This window comes from Coffea eugenioides, chromosome 6 (genome assembly GCF_003713205.1).
Source record: "Coffea eugenioides isolate CCC68of chromosome 6, Ceug_1.0, whole genome shotgun sequence".
NCBI classification, from domain to species: domain Eukaryota; kingdom Viridiplantae; phylum Streptophyta; class Magnoliopsida; order Gentianales; family Rubiaceae; genus Coffea; species Coffea eugenioides.
Window position 1 is genome coordinate 29,734,501 of NC_040040.1, and position 19,097 is coordinate 29,753,597.

A 19,097-nucleotide genomic window follows, 5' to 3' on the forward strand; every position below is an offset into this window, starting at 1 on the left:
AAACAAACTAATACAAAAATACGCATATAAAATTGTACGTGAATGATACAAATAAACACAAGTAAAATTACTATAATTGTCGAATATGTTATATTCATATCACTTTTTATCTCTCATCCTAGTTATGAGATGCTAAATTTATTAAAATCTTATTAACTAATTACTTTTTTCTATGTAAATCTATAAAAACTATTGCATATGTTGCCACTACTTTGGATATATCTTGAAACATATGTTATTATTCTTACTCAAACTTTAAAAATTTTTCAAAAATATGAAGTATAATTCGTGACATATAATACTTCAACAGTTTATCACGTATTTTATACAATTAATTGAAAAATATAAGTATTTTTTGTAGTATTTTTGAAATGTACAAATTTTGACAACTCACAAAAATTAACAAGTAATAGCATAACAAAATAGAGTAGCAGTATCCAAGACCCAATTTACTTGATAGAGACATTAACTAAATAATTGTGAGATTATTGTTTCGACTCTTAAACCTCCCCTTTTCTCTCATCCCTTGTAAAGCTTGGAGTCTTTTAACCAAGTAACAGTGAGATTTTTGTTTCAACTCTCAAACTCTGCCATTTCCACTTGTCTCTTGTAGGGCTTGGAGTCTTTTCTTAGATCACAAAAAAAAAAAATCCTCCTTTGACAGCAGAAAAGAGAAAAAGTTGGAATGCAGAGTAATAATATTCATAGATAAAATTGCACTGTTCTTTCGATAGATCTACATCAACCGGTAGAAGAGTGCAAATTTTACCATTGTGAACAACAAACTTAAGATAAAGTTCCTAAAGTCCCAAAACAAACTCGCATACAATAGCTAGAGAAAACTCGATTATACAAAAGGGAAGAAAATTCTCTAAAAGGCACCATTTGGATTGAAGGAAAAGGAAGGAAAGGAAAGGAGATGACTCTAGTGGGAAAAAAAGGAAAAAGAGTAAATAGATTCTATCCATCTTGTTTGGATTAAATACGAAAGGAAAATAAAAGAAATATTAAAGATATTATTTGGATTAAGAAAGGAAAAGAAAGAAAATAAAACTATTGCATGTTAGTTACATTTTTATTCATAACAATTTAAAAGTTTAATTTAAAAACACAGGATTTTTAGAAACTTTTAAAAATTTTATTTATCTTGGTTTCCTTTTCGTCTGTCTCTTAGATAGAAAGCAAACTAACAAAAGATAACTAGATCTTATACCTTCCTTTCCATCGCTATCATTTTCTTTCCCACTTCAAAAACTAATCCAAACATCAAAATCTTTATTCCTCCATTTTTTTCCTTTTCTTTTCCTTCTATTCCCTCAAAGCAAATAGTACTTTAGAGTCAAAGACAGACCACGACAAAAGCCTCCGACATCAATTAAATGCGAACAATTTTAATATAACTCTATGTTAATCTTTTTGGAATGGTATCATGTATTTGGTCACAAATTAAATGTCTATGTTACGATCAAACAGTAGTGAAAAGTAAGGGGGGTTGATGGAAGTTCACCAATATTTTTTTGATTCATATATTGTACCCATCCATCATGCCTTTTCGAAATAACCCTGCTATTATGAGGCCTATTTGCTCATCTTGTTTGAGAGCATGGAGCTCAAGCTGTAGTTTGGCTTTGCGTGCGTAATATTCTGTTCATTGGACTGCCTGCGGCAATTAAAATAACTTGTCTTCTACATTTAGTCGTCTTTTGGTGAGTTGGAAGTCATTTGTCTTGTTTTCGGCCTTTTTCATGGTCCCAACTCGATAGAGTCCACCAAGTACAGAACCCACTTGAACAAGAGGCCTCGGATGTGAATCTCTGAACTCATTTAAAGAGATGCACAAGTTAACTGGCCATATTGTAGGCGCAAATAAAATAGGTAGAGTATCCGTATTGGAACATACTTATATTTTCAAACAAATAACATATATTTGCACAAAAAGAAAAAGAATTTTGGAATATATATATATATATATATATCCTTATCTTTATCCTTATACTATATAATAACGAGTTTTGGTCAAATATGTGTTTTGAATTTTAACTGCATAGGTAGTGGCATTTTGGAATTATGAGGTTGTTTAGAGTGTAGTTATAGCACAAAGTATAATTTATGATAGAATGTATTTTCTTGTATTTACCAAATGTTGTTGTATTTTTTTAAAATGTTGTGCTAATTTGTTCAAAGACATGGGCATTTTAGGCATGTGAGACTATGTTGATCATCCTTTTAGCAGTGGGTACAAGTCATAATAGCTTTTTTGTTGTTCTAAATTACTTAAATATAGTGAGCGTTACGTATTCTTATCAATGCGTGTGCTTTTATTTCGCAAAACATGGGTGTATAGAATATTTATGAACAAAAGAAATGTTAAAATACAATCATTCGAAATTATTAGGAAAGTTATGCTGGATGATCATTATCAAAATAAATAGCCAACTTGTTCGTCTTCTTCTTTTTGACTATCACTTTAATAGCATCAAAGTTGAGGAGCTTATCAATTGGAATTTTGCTGGTTGGTGATTAGTTGCTGAAGACCTTTCCTTTCATTATCAGAAATTGTGTCTCTGCAGCCTTCTTGTTCCTTTTATTCCTTTTACGCTAATACCCAACCATTGACATGAATAAATTCAGGTGTACAATTTCTACCAATGGCTTTTACGTCCAATTCACAGGTGAGCAGTTTATTCTAATTTTGGCTACATGGTATCCAAACTTCAAATTCAAATCTTTGATTAATTAAGTTTTGGTCCAAACTTCATAGTTACTATTTCTTCAGTCGATCGTAACATAACTATTCTTAGCTTTATTCAAATGACGAACAATTACCGGTGACTTGAGTGGTCAGTAATACAACCTCTTACTCATAATTTGTGTACTATTATTCACGTGATTGAGAAACAAAAACCATAATACTCAAAAGATGAAAAATGCTATTAGAAATTACTCTTCGTCAATAGTCAGGTAATGTACGAAAACACGAACCAAACAAAATAAAATCTATTTTTCCTACTCCTTCAATCACTTTTAGTACAATGGTTGGCATGTATCATTTCACCTTATGTATTGATATGCATAAGTTTTATTGCTTGTTTAATTACCAACTTTAAGACTCAATAGTAGTACTTAAACAACCGACTTCTAAATTCCATGTGTCATCTACACCTTAAATGATACTATGCTCGTTTCATATTTTCTTATACTATATAAGAATGAGTTGTAGTCAAAGAGGAGTTTTGAATTTCAACCGCATGGATAGGGGCATTTTGGAAATGTGAAATAATGTGTTGTTTTTTTAAAGCTTTTGGTACAACTGATGGTAGCATGTGTTTGGGTATGTTTACGGAAATACCCTCATGTTTGTACATTTAAAACTTGTATTTATGGAGCCATTTGGGTATTTTTGGAATGTGGGATTACTTTGAAATCATCTGTGCATTGGGCACAACTCATATAAACTTATGTGTTGGTATAATTACTGAAATGGTGTTATAGTGCAATTAAAATAAAGGCATATTACTGATAACTAACCGTTTGGGGGTATTCAATTGTTTGAAACAACTTATAATTATACCAACACATGAGTTCCCATGTTTGAAGCCTGTGACTTTGAAACAGCTTCTGATATGAATCTAGACTTGGAAGAAGTGTAACCGGGGGACCTAATTGAGTTAACTGTGGAACGGATTATAATTGGTTGACAAAATCGGTGGAGAAAACGTAGAAACCGTCCGACGGTTTCTTGTCGGACCAACTTTTCTAATTTTTAGCGACTTTCGTAGTTTTAAATAATTTTCTATTTTCTAATGTTTGTTTGGGCCTTGTAAGTCTGCTAAGGCATATCTAGCATGTATAGTACAATAAGTGATGTCATATTAGTGTTCAAGTCACATTAAGAGACTTATATTTTTTTTCAATTAGAATTAGGATTTTGAGACATGTAAGACTATAAATAGCCAACCTTATGCAACTTTTCAAAATTAGATGATTATGAATAAAATTGTGAGAGTTCTTTCTCTTTCTTGTTTCTTGGGAACGTCCCTTGATACAAAGTGAGTTGTGTCTCCTTTGTTCAAATTTGACTTATGAATTCAAGATTGTAAGGACCCAAAAAATTTCTTTATTTTATTTTATTTCTTTGAATACATTTTTTTAGTTTACTTTGTTGTCTTAATTTCCTAGATATTTTTATAAGAGAGTTAAGGTGGCGTTTGGTTTGCACATCAGAATCGGATTCGGATTTGGAATTGGATATCCTGGGATTGGAATGAGGTCATTCATTCCAATACATTTGTTTGGTTCAAGTACCTGGAATGTGTATCATTACTATAGTTGATGTTTGGTTCATCGACTCTTTCAGAATGGAATATAATAAATATATTATAAACCATATCGTAAATGATAGTTATTAGCTCTTTGTAAATGGGATATAAGAAATTTTCACTAATTAAATATATTAGTATAAATGTATTAGTAAATTTAGTCTAATTGATTAATAATTTCTACTAGTAAACATGTATAATTATTCGTATAATTGATAATATTAATTATATTACATAAATTAATATACATTATATAATACATATAACTAATAATAATATTATTATAAGTTTGTAACTAATTAAATTAAATATTATATATAATTAAATATAAATATACAAATGTTATAATATAAATATATAATTATAATTATATAACTTATTAATATACATACATGTATATATTATAATTATATGCACATATAATATACATTTATAAATATACATATATATTATAAATATATTATTATATAATATTAATAAATTTATAATATATATTATATAAGTGTAATTATATTTAACTAAATAATTATAATATATAATTATATAATATAATAATATCATTATTATAAGTTTGTAACTAATTAAATTAAATATTATATATATAATTAATTATAATTATACGAATGTTATAATATAAATATATAATTATAATTATATAATATATAAATATTAATTTTACTAATATTTTATATAAATATAATGCATATTAATTAGATATAGTTATTATTATATATTATTATATTTAAAATAATAAATATAATTATATAATTATATAATTTATTAATATTATATACATGTATTTATTATAATTATATGTACATATAATATACATTTGTAAATATATGTATATATTATAAATATATTATTATATAATATTAATAAATTTATAAGATATATTATATAATTATAATTATATTTAACTAAATAATTATAATATATATTTATATAATATATTAATATTGTAATAAAATTTTATAATTATAATATATTATATATATGTATATATTATAATATAAATATATATAATAAATATAATATATATAAATATTAATTTTACTAAATATTATGTGATTATAAGATTTTGGAATCACACTTGGGTTTTGGACAAAACCCACAATTTTACTAAGGAATGGAGGGATGCCAAATTTTTAGAAATCATTCCAAAATTTCAATTCCCATACCAGTGAACCAAACACCAATTGTGGAGTTTATTTCATTACTTCATTCCGATACCCTTTTACCAAAGGCCCCCTAAGTTTTTAAACAATTTTTCTTGTATAAGTTAGTGCATGATAAGTTCGTGGTGCATTATGGAAGTAGGACCCACTAGTAAGGTGTGTACGATAAATTTTTGAAGATTCAGAGGAGTTTTGTACAAAGGGATATTATTTTATATGGTGTTAAGGGATAATTAGAGGTTGGCTAGATATTTTAGCATTTGGAAAACAAAGACATGAGGATTAACCTTGGAAGGACATTTGTCAACAAGCTATGGAGCTTGGACTTTGACTAAGACCTTTCTTAGCCTTTAGTTAAAAGAAAATTTACCAAAATCCCTTCATTTTTCCTCTTCCCTTGGCCGAACTTCATGAGAGGAAAAGAGAGAGAGAGAGACTTCATCTTCAACCTTCAATTCTTGCTTAAATCCTTGAGTTTTCACCATAAACTTGCAATCTACTCTATAAAAGGTGACCTTTAGGAAGGATTAAGGGCTTTGGTGGAAAGATTTGGGAGAAAGAAGCTCTTGGTTTCCATTTCTTCTTAGGGTTTCAAGGTAACAATATAAAGAAACCATCTTCTCTTTTATTACTTGCATATGAGTAGATTTAAGGCTTGATTTTGATAGTTTTCATGCAAAATTTCATGGTTTGTATGGTGGTTGAAAAATTTCAGCTTTGAGTGAGAAATTTCAGCTTTGATATGATGATTTGAGCTTGGCCATGATCTAGTAGCTTTGCCATGTGAATTTTCTAGCTTTTATATGTTATTTTGGCTTGATTATAGAAAATGTCAGTTTGTAGTGGTAAATTTCAGCTTAGGGTTACAAATTTCCAGCTTTATTGTGGTTGGTTTTGAGCTAAATAATTGGCTATTTTGGATGGTTTTGTGGCCTTAAACAAGTGTACTTTATAACCTATAACTTGTGGTTGTGATTAAGATTGGATTGCTATAAATATAGGTGTTGAGTTGGATGGAAAAGTTAAGAAAATAAGGGGAGGTGCTGCTGAAATTTTTGTTACTTCTTTTCTTGTGAAATAAGTGATGTTAGAGGGGTGATTTTGGGTTGGTTTAGACTTAGATTATATGTGATTGCTTGAGTTCACTTTGGTGGTGGTGTATAAACTGAAATTTTGACAAAATCATGTGTAAAATAAGAGGAAAAGTGATGGTTTCTTCTAGCATGCTTTCTAGTTCCATTTGTTCCACTTTAAGCTCGAGGTTGGTTGTTTTCTTTGCTATTTTGCTGCTGGAAATTTCCAGCCATGAATTGAAATGAGGAACTCCTTGGTTACTCATGTCCCTTGAGTCTAAATGCTGTCTTTTCACTCCAAAATCATATTTGAATCTTTGCCCTAGTAGTTATTTGGATTTTCCTTGGTTCACCTAAACTTTGGATGGTTGAACCATAATACTTTTATCTTGGTTGTTCTTAGGGTTTGTTGGTGATCAAGGGTATAACCCGGGGACGAACTTTTGATGTTACTTTGCTTGAACTGGTAAGTGTACCACTCGCATAACTTATTGCTTAAATGATTTACTTGTGATTGAAATTTATAATTTGAATGACTGTGGCTTTAGTTTATCTTGGACGGGATGTGTGTGTACTTTATCACACTCACTTCCACTTTACTATTTGACTGGTCTACTGTTCAATTGAAATCTGTTACTTGTGCATGAATTTGATGTCGTTTGGAGGCTAATATCCGACGACCTTACTGTGAAATTTGAGTTCAAACCTCATTGGTAGTTAATCGAATCGAGCCAGCAAGGATTTGGTCGAGGTAAATTGACGAAGCATGAGGAAACTGTTACTGATTCACTGAATATTGAATCCTTTTGATATTTGGCATACTCGAGTATTACCACCACGGTTTCTGTTTTGTGTTTCGTCCCGATAAGGGGTACGTTTAGTGGACGGAAACTAATGTAAAGTGGAGATCTACGGTCATTATTTTTGCTTCTTTAAATGTTGACGGAGTGTCAACGAGTTGGATCAAGTTAATGCAACGAGGAATTTGGCTCTTGAGAGCCATCTATATCATTTTACTTGAACTGCTCTGTATAAGTTATGGTGTTTACTTATTCCATTATTTGATGCTTATATTTGATAGATTAAAATGTTAATTATGTGATTTGTGACTGCATGATCTTTTGGTACTTCATTGAGCGAAAGCTCATTCTGTTACCTTTGTTTTCCTTATAGGGGGCGAAATTTTAGGAGCGTGATTTTTGGGGAAGGAGTTGAGTTAGTTATAGTTTTGGTTTTTTTTTTGTTTAAACTCCTCTGTATTAGTAAACCTCACATGTATTTGTATAAGTTTGGATACTCTGGCTTGTACTTTAAGTTGAATCGTTAGAGACTCCATTGTATATAGTTCTGGGTTGATGATTGGAAGTTAAATTGCATGTTTTAGTACTTTTGTGAATTTTCGGATTAGTTAGTCCTGATAAGTGTTGGACAGGCAGTCCGCTAACCTTCGGGGTACGCCCTAAGGGATGGTGGGGCTATCACAAAGATCGCATTAAATTATGTCATCTTTCTACCATTCTAAACAATCTCGAGTTGTCCTTGATTGGTTTAGAGTCCATCATTTGTATCCATAACTTGATCAAAATAGATTTTTTCACTGCCTATGCAATTCTTTTTTTCGAGAATGGGAGTTTGGGGAATCGAATTCGCATCAGTTGGTGTCCGAATTTTGGCTCTTGATCTAGGTTAATATCCTTTTTCTTTTCTTGTTTTACTCTTTTTCTTCTACCAAACCCTACCCAATTCAAAAATAAAATTGTTCATCATTCTAGGGTTTGAATTTCGTGCGATCATCTTTATTATTATTTGTTCAATTCTTCTTTCTTGTTGAGTCATTTTTATTTGTGGTTTAATTGAGTAAAAAAAATACTATTCATCGGGTACTGTTTATCGCTACTGTAGCGGCACTGTTCATCACGTCGTTACTGTTCATCATTATTGTAGTGACACTGTTTTCCATACCTTGTGTTTGTCACTTGTTGTTCTTGAGTCTTGTATTTGGTTTGGAGTTCTCTTAAAGTTCTTGGATTGCATAGTTGGGTATTTTGAGAATCTTGAATAAAGGTTTCTAAATCTTGAACTTTCGAAAATCCTAAGTTCATCTTCTTGAACTTGAAGTTGCGGCATTCTTGTTTCTTGAATCTTGATGATCTGAAGTGAAAAGAAATGAAGAAAAGAAAAAAGAATCTGGTCTTGATCCGTGAAAAAAAAAGAAGAGGACAAGACATACGGATCACAATCTTGAATTGAAAACAAGAAGACAATTTTGATTTGGAAACCAAAGGTGACTTGGATTGTTTCCAAAATCTGGTCACATTTTCCTTGCCCAATTTGGTTTAGCCATTGAACACCCCTAGGAAAGCTTCTTAAATCATCATCTTGCTTTCCAAAGTCCATCCAAGAACCATCAAACCAAAATTTCAAATTCCAGCCATCATCATCAAACAAACACATCGGGTAAAGAGCATTCTAGGTTTTCAAAAATTTCAACCGAGTCGTTTATTGGTCAAATTTTCATTTGTAATCTGTCCAGCCACACTTTGTCATGTTATGAGTCAAATTTTTCAGTTTTATTCGAGTTTCAATGGTCCAAAAATAGTCCAAATCAGTTTAAGTTTACAAAGAGTCAAGTAGTTTCCTATATTGAGTCATAAGTTTCCTAATTTGAGTCCTCTTGGCTGAATTAAACACCAAATCAAATCAGGTTTTTTGTGTCTATTTATAACAAGAATTTAAGTGCTTTTTGTGAGTTAAAATCTGGTCCAAAATTCACACAATCAGACCAAAACAGTTCGAAATTTTGACCTTGTTGTCTAGGGTTTCTTTGTGTCGCGTAGTATTTATTTTTTCGCTATTAAATATGTAAATTTTCAATCTTGTTTCAGCACTTTTGAGTCATTTAGATCAGTCCTTTTGTGTTCAAAATTTCAACTCAAGATGAACCAATCTCATATACATCACTTCCTTGAGAATTGTTAAACGTTTTTGATCAATTGTGAGCAATTCATATTGTCTCAAGAGTTGTAATGAAAGACTTGAAAGAGTTGGTGAGATCAATAGAGTGTAATACACTTGAGTGATACACGAGGGTTGAGTGTAAATACGTGAGCTTGTGTACTGAGAAGAAATATCTTTTCTTTCACTAACTTTTTGCAGGTTCCCTCATACATCATAGAGGACATAAGGCATATAAAAACTAACTTACAACATCATCTTTCTGAAAGGAATCAAAGATATGGCATTGCGCGGTGTAGATGAACAATTGGACATCATCAAATCTCAGATGTATGGATGGTTTTATACTTATTGTGGTGTCAAAGCTAAAATTTATAGTTGGCCATTGATAGGAGTTGTGAAGTCAATCTCGCAAGTGTTATCATAATTGAAAAACTAAATTTTCTAACCATTACTAGGGGGGAGTGCCCGCGCAACGTGCGGGTGTTTGATGCCTGTGGGGAAGGAGGTTTTGTTGTGGAATAAACAATAGTACATTGTGAGAAGAAATAACTATCAAATAATGAGAAGCAGTTACTGTTGCAAACCACAAATAGTCCTTAAAGTAGTGCATAAAGTAGGCGAGCGAGAACAGTAGTAATAGTTCATAAAGGAAAGATAAGAAAGAGGGTAATTGTTATAGTTCTGGCTCCATGGAGTCCCTTATTTAGTGATAGTAATAGTAGTAGACGAATTTAGATACTTTAATAGGCAGCCTTAAGTATTCAGTTGCGTTGCTTCTTGGTGGTTCCGTCCTTTTGTTGTGCAGGTGCTGCACCACTGGTTCCTTCATTGGACTTTGTAGAAGATGAGTTGTCCAAATTGGTTGGGCTAGCTCTTTTCCTTGTCTCCATTTCTGTCATTGCGACTTCTATTGCCGTTCCTTGAGAGATGAGGTCTGATTTTTCTACTACTTCAGCTAAGGTTGTTGCAGTGCCAGAATTCCAGGATGTTGATGTGGTTGCATAGTTGGTAGTGTACTTTGATATGACAACGAGCTCTTCGGGAGTTGAGTTCCTAATATGAGCAATGATAGCTATGTATTTGGCTGCAGCAGTTGAATTGTATGTATTTTGGGTCTTCTTCACCAAACAGACCAAGTTGTTTTGTTTGATAAAATCCTCAACGGTGGTATAGTCCAGCTTGTTCTGTAATGGATTATGGAAATGTAAAGATAAGCTAATAATGGATTATTTAGTGAGTTTGCATTGTGTTTAAGGTGCAATTTGTGTTTGTACCTGTATCTCTTGCTTTTGGATTTCATCGATAGTGAAAGGTAGTAGTTGCTCAGCATCATTGCCGTTGAGATCAAGGGTGATTGAACCAGTGTGATCTATAAGTTGTACTGTCAGTCTGCATCTGTTTGTGATGCGATAGTTGTCAGTGTCAACTAAATTTATCAATAGAACATGAGGTTATACACAATTGCCACAATCCATTTGTGATTACACAAAGGGGAAAAAGATCCGAAGAATCCACTTAAGCTACTGTAATATGGAACATGAGGACATATTATGCACTATTTCTCTAGTATAAGTGCTGTAACTTCAGATCCACATTATAAATGAGTACCATGAATAACAAAATGGGTCCCTAAAAAGCAGCGGATTTACTTAGAACAAGGTAAACGACAAAATAATCCAACCAATTCCAAAATCAATAGAAATGAAAACAATCACAATGACATGCACTTCAGCAGTGATTCAAAGTAGAGTCGCACTTTGGTCAAACAATTGTTGTCAGTAGAGCTTTTCATATATGATGTGTTGCGGGCTTGGCTTGTTGGTAGCGATGACTTGGGTTAGGTTAGGGAGTCCCCGGAGGGGTATAGTCTTCGTATGGCTAAGCTTTCAGCACGTCCACACCTCAATACCGATACAAAATCTCCCATTATACCTCCTTGTCGGATCGGGACGAAGACAATTGCTTAAAGAAAGTAGTCTTTTCTTTGTCTTTCCCCACTGGCAGTGAATCATCCACAACCACTAATCGTTTATGGAAGATAGACTAGTAGAATGGTTCAGTACCACTTTGTTTGCCTTGTTTCCCATAAAGACGTAGGAAGTTCCTCGAAAAGCAGTAGCATGAGGTTGCGCATGTGGGAGAATTCATTGAAGATAGGGTCTTGCTTTGATCTTTGGCTAGGTTCATACATACAGTGGGATAGGATATGTACCATTATCCTCTGTTGCTTACCAAGTTAGACACCCCTATTCTGATATCATTCAAAAAGACCTTCTTTTTTCGTACTCCATCTTTAGTTATGGTGGATGAATTGCGGTATGTTCGCAAGATTGACATTCAGTAGACTTGGTTCTCGCATCATTCATTTGCTTCAGAAGAGATGGAGATGTTGACGAAGAAGGGTAGCCTTGCCCGTCGCTTCATTTCCCCACTCATGACATCCAATCTCGAAAGATTCCATACAGAAGGGTGATAGAAATTGAATAAGAGAAGAGGATTGGTTCGTTGCAAAGGCTTCTCTTAGTGCTGGAAAGGTTTCCTATACGCATCTCGCACAAACCATCAACATGCTGCATATCTGGTGCTTTCCCTCCTAACAGCAGAATAATCGATTCGGAGATAAGAAACAGCGTATTCGGAGCAGCGGCAAATAGTCAGATAAATCATCCCAGGCCAGGCAGGGGGACAGTCTTCTCAAATAAGGGGACCAGATCTGTCAGTGAAACTAAAATGAGTCCACTAATGAAGATTGGATGATAGGAGAAAAGAACTGAAAGTTATTTCAGAACTCACTCATCGTTGTTGTAATTGATTGGGCTATCTTTTTGCCGTTGGTTTTAAATGATGAAGTTGGAAGAAAGTAACTGTGCATAAGAGTATGTACACCTTGGGCTTACACGGATGCTTTTGTGGCATGAGGTGCAGTCAAATTCCAAGTTCGACCGTGCTCTAAGGTACTTGTAGCAGATAGGGCATGCATTGTACCACATTTTCTGGCTTCGATCAAGTAGGTTTGGTATTCCTCTATCCAGCATGGTAGCTTCTGTTCATTTGTTGTAAAGCTATTTAGATGGTTTTTAAATTGCATGAAAGTATTGCAGATTATGTGGTTACCGTATTTGTAGTTGTCAAGCTTTTGATAGTGACAACCCGATCATCGACCGGAGCTGGGAAGAGATTTAAGCGATCTGCATATGTTCGTTCTGCAATGAATTTTAGGAATGCTTCTTGATTTTTGCTTGACCTGCAAGTGTCAAAATGTATTAGGTAATGGAGGTATGATGTAAAGTTTGATCTTTAAGAGTAAGACGTATATTAGTGTATGCTGGATGTTAGAGGTTGAGATTACCAAGTACGAAGCGCATTTGCTTGAGCAGTTGGAGGATTGATCAATATACAAGTTGCAAACTTGGTTGACAGGTTCAAAGCTATGTGTCACAGAGAACAGTTTTATTTCATTAATATTTGGGGTAATAGTGATAGCCAGAAGTATTACTGTAGTCAAATGCATAGACTTACTATGATAGGAGGTTGCTTTAATTCTTAGAGTAGCAATGATTGGTTGTGTGTGGGTCATGTCAGCTATTTGTTGGCCCTCATCAAATTCATGCTCATCCCAAAGTGTCAAGACAAGAGGTTGGGAGCTACATGTGCAAGGTAGACGTGCTTATTTAAAACGAAAGGTTATTTTGTTTAATTGGATGGATGTAATCTGTACCTTTCATCGACTATGATTATTTCTCTGGTAGGTGTTGGTCCCCTCATGGCCCTTGGGTTAACATGTATGGCAACTCCAAGTAGATCTGCGTAGTAGGGAAAGGTTGTCTATTCGGATGAATGTATGATAGAATAATATGAGAGGGGCAAATGTTACCTATTTCTTCATCTGTGTCAATGTGTAGATTCTGCCATATGGTTTGAAGTTGAATACATCTGGTAGCATCGGAGGCTCCGATTCATAAACTTGATGCACAACGGTCGAATCGTCAATAACCCAACAGTACTCATTTCTATAAGTACTATATCTTGGCTGGACTGTCTCAAGTTTTGCATTGGAGATATAGTATCGACGGAATGGCTGGAAATGTCTCTTGAAAAAATGGATGTCACCACCGTATATCATTGCTTGTGCTTTCCTTCCCTGAATAGAAAAGTTTTCATTTGTAAATGGCTATGTTATAGTGGAACATGTCAGTTCATAGCCCGTGCACAAGGGCAAATTACTTAGCTGATCATTTGCAACAATTACAAATCCATGGAAAGAATGGAATAGCGGGCAAATAGTGGACATGCAGAAAAGAATGGAATATCAAAGGTGAGTTATTTTTAAGAACCCCTGTAGAAAGTACAATGGCTGGCACTGCGTCACATGTCGTTTGTAGGAGACAAAGTATTTAGGAGACTTACAAATACTGTGTATTTAAAAACAAAGTTTAGAAAAAGTGATGTGATAAAAGTGGAGGCAGAATTAGCTTGAATTCCATGGACGTTTAGTTCTGAATTAACTTTATGGCGAAAAGCACTAAACTGGGGAGTAGAGTAGTTGGCACCCACTGGTCAATTCAGTACCTACGTCGCTTTCGGTCTTTCCATTCAATATCCGATTTTCTTATAAGAGCCTATGAGTGAAGCTGATTTTGTCAGTGTTGAGGGATTAGGTGTTTGATGGTGAACACAAGTTATTGCTATTTTCATGGACTTGGTTAATGAAACTACAACATAACCAATTTTAAGCTTTATATTCTACCCAAGCAATGTGACCAAATCACTATCTTAGAAAGGTGATAAGCTGTAGTAAATAAGTAGTAGAAGGTCAGCAGAAGGGAAAATTGCTCTTGGAGTCACACATATAAGATGATCACATGCATATATCTTCTTTCAGTCCTCTTCCCTGCGTTAATTTTAGCATCCCAGGACGTGTTCTTTGTGTTCTGTATCTCAGTGTTAGATTTAATCATTATGCATCTAAAAGATTGCAGGTAAGTTCATTGACTATTATATTGATTATATCTGTGATTCATTTTCTGATTGCATTCTATCAACCTAGTAACAAGGATAATAGTATAATATTACTGAAGCAGAGGCCAAGAAAAAGGATTATTGAGGCCAAGATATAAGGGCAGAGCAACGGAAGCGAAGGTACTAACAGTGGCTGATCCAAACCTATTGTGATGTCTCCATCCATATAAAGGGTTTGTTGCTGGTATATGTTGTGTGGTCATATGAGCAGAGCTATAATCCCAAAACTGAAGACTTTCTTGATGATAGTGTAAAATTTCTCCATCTCTATGAAGCTAAGGCCTAATTAAGAAGCTGACTGAACAATCATCTCAGCAAATAATCCAAAAACCCAGAAGCATTGAAGAATGAAGAGTAATTAATAGTCGAGATACTACACATATATCCATAGTAGGTCCAGTAGTGATGGATCAAATCAAAACACACACAGACACACACATCACAAATCTCAATGCAGCATCAGCCAACCAAATGCTTTTTTACTGCATTAGCACGTTCTCCTAGGCAGAAAAAAAAACTTTAATTCATTTCATTTCGTGGTTGGCCTTTTATTTTCTAGTATATCTGTGGTGATTATTTTTTTCCCACTGATACCGCAGGAGACTCATTTTGAAGTCCTCTTGAAATCTGTGTATTATTTTGGAGTTTTGCATGCCAGAGAGGTGGTATTAGTTTCTCGGACTAGTTTCTGTCTTTTTCTTTTTTCATTTCATAGTTACCTGCTGAGCCAAAGCACATCAAGCTAGATTCAATCCTCACCCTCCTCTTGAGTTATCACACCAAAAACCCAACCCTTAGTCCTATATATTTCATGTGTTTCGGTAGCGGTGGGGATATTGGGGATTCATCATTTCCCTATTCTTTTCTTTATGTTTCAGGTCTTAAAGTCTGAAGGGCTCTTGACAATGGCTGAGTTTTGTACCGGGGGTGATGGAAACAAGGCGTCAATACTGGAAGATCAAGGTATGCAAGAAGAAGATGTGTGTTACAAGAAAATGTCACATTCCTATAAAAACATCAGTTGGGGCAAGGTAGCTTGAAATGAACTATGTTTCCAGATTGCCAGAGTATTTGAAAATCAAAGTTGTAACACAAAAATGAGATTATTGAATTCAGATAATATTCAAATATACTTCAAGAAAAGACTCGTGACTGATCCAGCCGACAAAATTTTGTTTACAAATTTCAGGTGTGACCTGAGGGTGCTATTTCAGTGCCCCCTGTTAAAAATCTTACTCAGCAATTAATGGTGCAATCAGAATTTAATGATAAGAAATGTGCAGCAGCAAAAAGGTTCTGAAACTCATAATCACAGGGGGGGAACAAACTATATGCACACTGTGACAAAATGACAGTAGGAGGTTAGCTATGTGTATGGTCACAAAAGGGATAATTTTGGCACCTATTACCCAGAATAAATTGAAGTTGCACCCTTGATGAAGTCTTGAAGTTAACATTTCAGGAACACAAATTATGATAACATTTCAGGAAGTATTGAAGTTAAGCACTTGACTTAGCATTTTTAATTAAAATACATTTGAGTATGGAAAAGGGAAAACGAATAACCAGAAAGATCATACCATGATCTACATAAGCTGTAGAACTTGAGCATGAAGTGTTTGGATTTTTGCTAATGTTTGTTAACCACTTTTTTTTGCCTTAATTGGTTCTGGTCAATGTTTTAGCCTACCAGAAGTCTCTCCAAAGTGAGCTGAATGGAAATGGTGAGCAAGGTAGTTTGACAAACCAACGGGTATGATACCTCAACTGGTAGTGTGGTGAACTTTATTGTCAAGTAATTTCAATAATGGTCCTTCGTATCTATACTTTGAGCTAGTTTTGTCGCCCTAAAGTTTACCTCTTCAGTGAGCAACAATAAAAATTACTGAAAATGGTGCACTCGGCGAATTTGTCCGGCAGAGCAAACCATAACACGTCAGTTTAGTTAATCAAGGGTGCAATTTATTGGAAACATTTAATTGCTTTTGCCAGCTGTTCATTATTCAAAGTGGGTGGTACAGATAGTTTTTCCTGTATTTTTTTAAAATTTTGATTACTCTTTGGTTTTTTCATATTCTAGTATGAGGATTTAGGTAACTGTTGTCAACTTTAATCCAAATTTCTACGATAAGACTGAACAAAGTCTAGAGTGAGTGTAATTCTACTGCAAATCAAAATTAGTTTTCTGATTCTGAGCTAGAATGTTGGGTTATTGGTATGTAGAAATCAAATTGTGAATAGGAAAGAGTAACATAAAAGTAAATAATTGTAGATGCCTAACTATTACCTCAGCATCAACAAAGACCAGTTTCTTATAGGAAGTTCCTTTCCTTGAAATTTGAGGTTTCTGCTTCTCCAGGACTTGGCCAATTGTAGTCCAATCACTTCACTCTAGGCTGATCTCATAGAACCGTACCAAGTTGCTGTCCATTTTTCTCTGTAGTATTGCTGCAAATAGCTGGGAAAATAACTATGTTAATATAATACTGGGACATGATGTATATACAACAGGTGCATTTAAACAATATGTTTAATAAGACTATGCATTAGCTAAGTGCAAAACTTCTTGGTAAACTATATTTGCAGTCAAATTGTCCAAGGTAATATCGTGTATAGGAGGTCGTATAAGGATCTTGCTAGAATTGTTATTTTTAGCTCTTGAAATGGCAACATAAAGCTGGCCATGTGAAAATACAGGCTCATGAAGATAAATACCAACAAAGTCTAAAGTTTGTCCCTGAGCTTTGTTGATAGTCATTGCAAAACAAAGCCTTACAGGAAATTGTATCCTTTCAAAAGAGATTGGATAATTTGGATCATCTTCAACTCTAAAGCAAATCCTATGGAGAAAGACTTGTTTTCCACTGAATTCACCTGAGCTTATAATAGCATCTATTACATTAGATTTTAATGATCTACATAAAAGTCTAGTGCCATTACATAGTCCCTCAGGTGGATCAATGTTCCGAAGCAGCATAATTGGTGTATTTTGCTTTAGAATTAATCGATGTGGAGGTAAACCATTAGGCATGAGGTTGTTTATGAAATCTTCCAGAATGGCTTGTTGAGAAGGATCTAAGCATGTGTCACGGCTGATATAATCAAAAGAATCTCCTGGGAATTTTTGGATCAAGGTATCATTGATTTCATCTACGAAATCATTTTTGTAGTGAGGATAGCTCTATTGATTCCTGAAAAATTACTGCCAACAAAAATTGAAAAATCTGGATACACTGTGTTGATTAGAGCAGTTAAAGATTCTTCTTCAATGGTATATCTGATGAGCATTTTTGCAGGTATCTCAACATTTTCATCATATATAACTGGTTCAGTTCCATTGCCGATACGAAGAAGATATTCTGTAAAATTGGGGTCCGATTTTGCTCTCATATTTTCTTTCAGTTGTATCTTTTGGAGTTCGCGCTATATATAAGATGTTATTAAACTGGACTGAACAAAATAAGCTTTTGACCCTCTAACAACAACTGGCAATACTTGTCTGAAATCTCCTCCAAAAACAATGACCTTTGATCCAAATATCTCGGAGCTGTCCATTAGATCCCTGAATAATTTATCAACTTCCTCAATTCCAGCTTTATGTGTCATCGGTGCTTCATCCCAAATTATTAATTTTGCTCGTTACAGTAACTTTGCTAATGAACTTTGTTTACTCACTTTGCACATCTTATTTGGGTTCATATCTAGCGGGATTTTGAAACGGGAATGTGCAATTCGACCTCCTGGAAGTATAGCTGCTGCAACTCCATATGAAGTAGTGGCTAATGCTATGTATCCTTTTGACCTTACTTCCGCTAATAATGCTCTATATAGAAATGTTTTCCCTGTTCCCCCAGGGCCATCAACGAAAAAGCAGCCCTTACTTTTCACAAAGACAGCTTCAATAATCAAATTAAATGCTGCTTTTTGCTCCTTATTCAATAATGATATTGCAGATATATCATTCTCTCTGACTTTTACGCTTATTTCACTCATTGTATCTCTTGTACGTTTGTCAACCTGATCAAATTTCAGCACTCTGGGAACTAAAGAATATGAATTGATGTTCTTTCCCATTGACTCTAAAAACTTGTTGATTTCATGAAGGACCCTGTGGTCTTTTTCATAAGCCGATAAGTAGGGTAATTAGGCAAAATCCTCTGACATGGAGCCTTTAAACTTCAACCATAATGATCTAGCATCAGCAGGAGGGAAATAGACTAATAATGTAGCAAATAACCTCCTAAAACTATAAGGCATGTGAAATAGTGTTGCCTCTTCTAGACATTGCTCTTGAGGATTGTTTGACTCAAATAAACCCCTCATGATTGCAGCCTCTCGAAATGTGCTCGCACTAACCCCATTGAATGATTTCTGGTCAGCAAATGACGTAGGCCCTTTCACATTTAGCAGCAGTAGCCTTAAAAAATATCGCTCTCCCTCTGTTGGGTTTGCAGTCACTATTCTCCCAATGCAGTCTCTTTCTTTTCTAACCTCCCATAACTTTTTCCCAGGGTACCATACAAAGTATTCAAGAAATTCTTTGTAGGTGC

At 34.1% G+C, this 19,097-nt stretch overlaps 1 protein-coding gene across 1 annotated transcript; it reads right to left on the minus strand.

Moving 5' to 3' along the window:
• Nucleotides 1–17,086: 17,086 nt before the first annotated feature.
• LOC113774029 (ATP-dependent DNA helicase PIF1-like) lies at nucleotides 17,087–18,153 on the minus strand. The gene is made up of 3 exons (XM_027318608.1): nucleotides 18,043–18,153; nucleotides 17,751–17,970; nucleotides 17,087–17,661 (listed from the first exon to the last, which is right to left on the minus strand). The coding sequence occupies exons 1-3, from the start codon at nucleotides 18,151–18,153 to the stop codon at nucleotides 17,087–17,089; spliced, it is 906 nt and encodes a 301-aa protein (XP_027174409.1).
• Between the last annotated feature and the right edge of the window lie 944 nt (nucleotides 18,154–19,097).